At 55.8% G+C, this 889-nt stretch overlaps 1 protein-coding gene across 1 annotated transcript in view; it reads right to left on the bottom strand.

Moving 5' to 3' along the window:
- Window positions 1–889, bottom strand: part of LOC100901081 (vitellogenin-6) — a 5,966-nt gene that overhangs the window by 4,128 nt on the left and 949 nt on the right. Inside the window, 1 exon segment of the mRNA XM_018640663.2 lies at window positions 7–883. Coding sequence (XP_018496179.2) covers window positions 7–883 — 877 coding nt within the window.

Below are 889 nucleotides of genomic sequence, written 5' to 3'. Positions count from 1 at the left end.
CATGACCTTCTCAACTTCCCATTGGGCGGGCTGAGTGTTCATCCAGACGTCGAAGGCAAGGATACGGGTCTGAACGTTCTCGGTGGTGTTCTGGTAGATGACACGAACGATGGGGTTGATTTCCTTGGGGTACTTGGTGGCGACATCGCGGAGGGAGATGATGGCCACACGACGGACGAATTCAGCGGACTCGTTCTGCTGCTCACCCTGATCACGGAGCTGGTGCATGTTGTGGGCGGTTCCGTTCACGTAACCGATGAGGTGACGGAGAACTTCGGGCTTCTGGATCTTAGAGAGACCGTTGATGTAAGCAACGACCTGCTTGAAGTCGGTCGATTGACGGAGAGCCTGAGAGAGACGCTCGACGTACTGCTGGAGCTTCTCGGGAGTGCAACGAAGCTGGGGCTTGATAGCGAGTTGACCCATGGACATGGAGTTCAATGCGAATTCCTCTTCGGACTTCCAAGCGCGGTCGGTATCCATGGACTGGTATTTGCCGCCCATGGACTCCTTCTTCTGCTTCTGGGCCTTCTGAGCCCGTTGGTAGACCTTGGAGTCGCAACCCTTGGAGATGATCTTACCGGCGGCAACACAGGCGGTGGCCTTGCCAGTGGGGGTAAGACCCTCGCTCTTGGTGCAGAGACCGAGAACTTGTTCGATCATGTCGGTGTCGGGGTAAGATTGGAAACCGGCGATGTCCTGAAGGACACGACGAGCTTCAGAGGGAGTGAAGGTCTTGTTCTTGATGAATTCGACGGCGAGCTTAACAGCGGTCTTGGAACCGGCCTTGCCGATGAGTTCGATCCAGAGCTGACGACGGAGCTGCTCTTCCTCAGACAGTTGCTTGGTCTGTTGATGACGAACAGCTTCAGGGATGGTCTGCCTCAGT

This window comes from Galendromus occidentalis, unplaced genomic scaffold, assembly GCF_000255335.2.
Source record: "Galendromus occidentalis unplaced genomic scaffold, Mocc_1.1 scf7180000077496, whole genome shotgun sequence".
Classification (NCBI taxonomy): domain Eukaryota; kingdom Metazoa; phylum Arthropoda; class Arachnida; order Mesostigmata; family Phytoseiidae; genus Galendromus; species Galendromus occidentalis.
The sequence above is the reverse complement of the archived record's forward strand: the minus strand, read 5'-3'. Positions and strand labels throughout refer to the sequence as shown.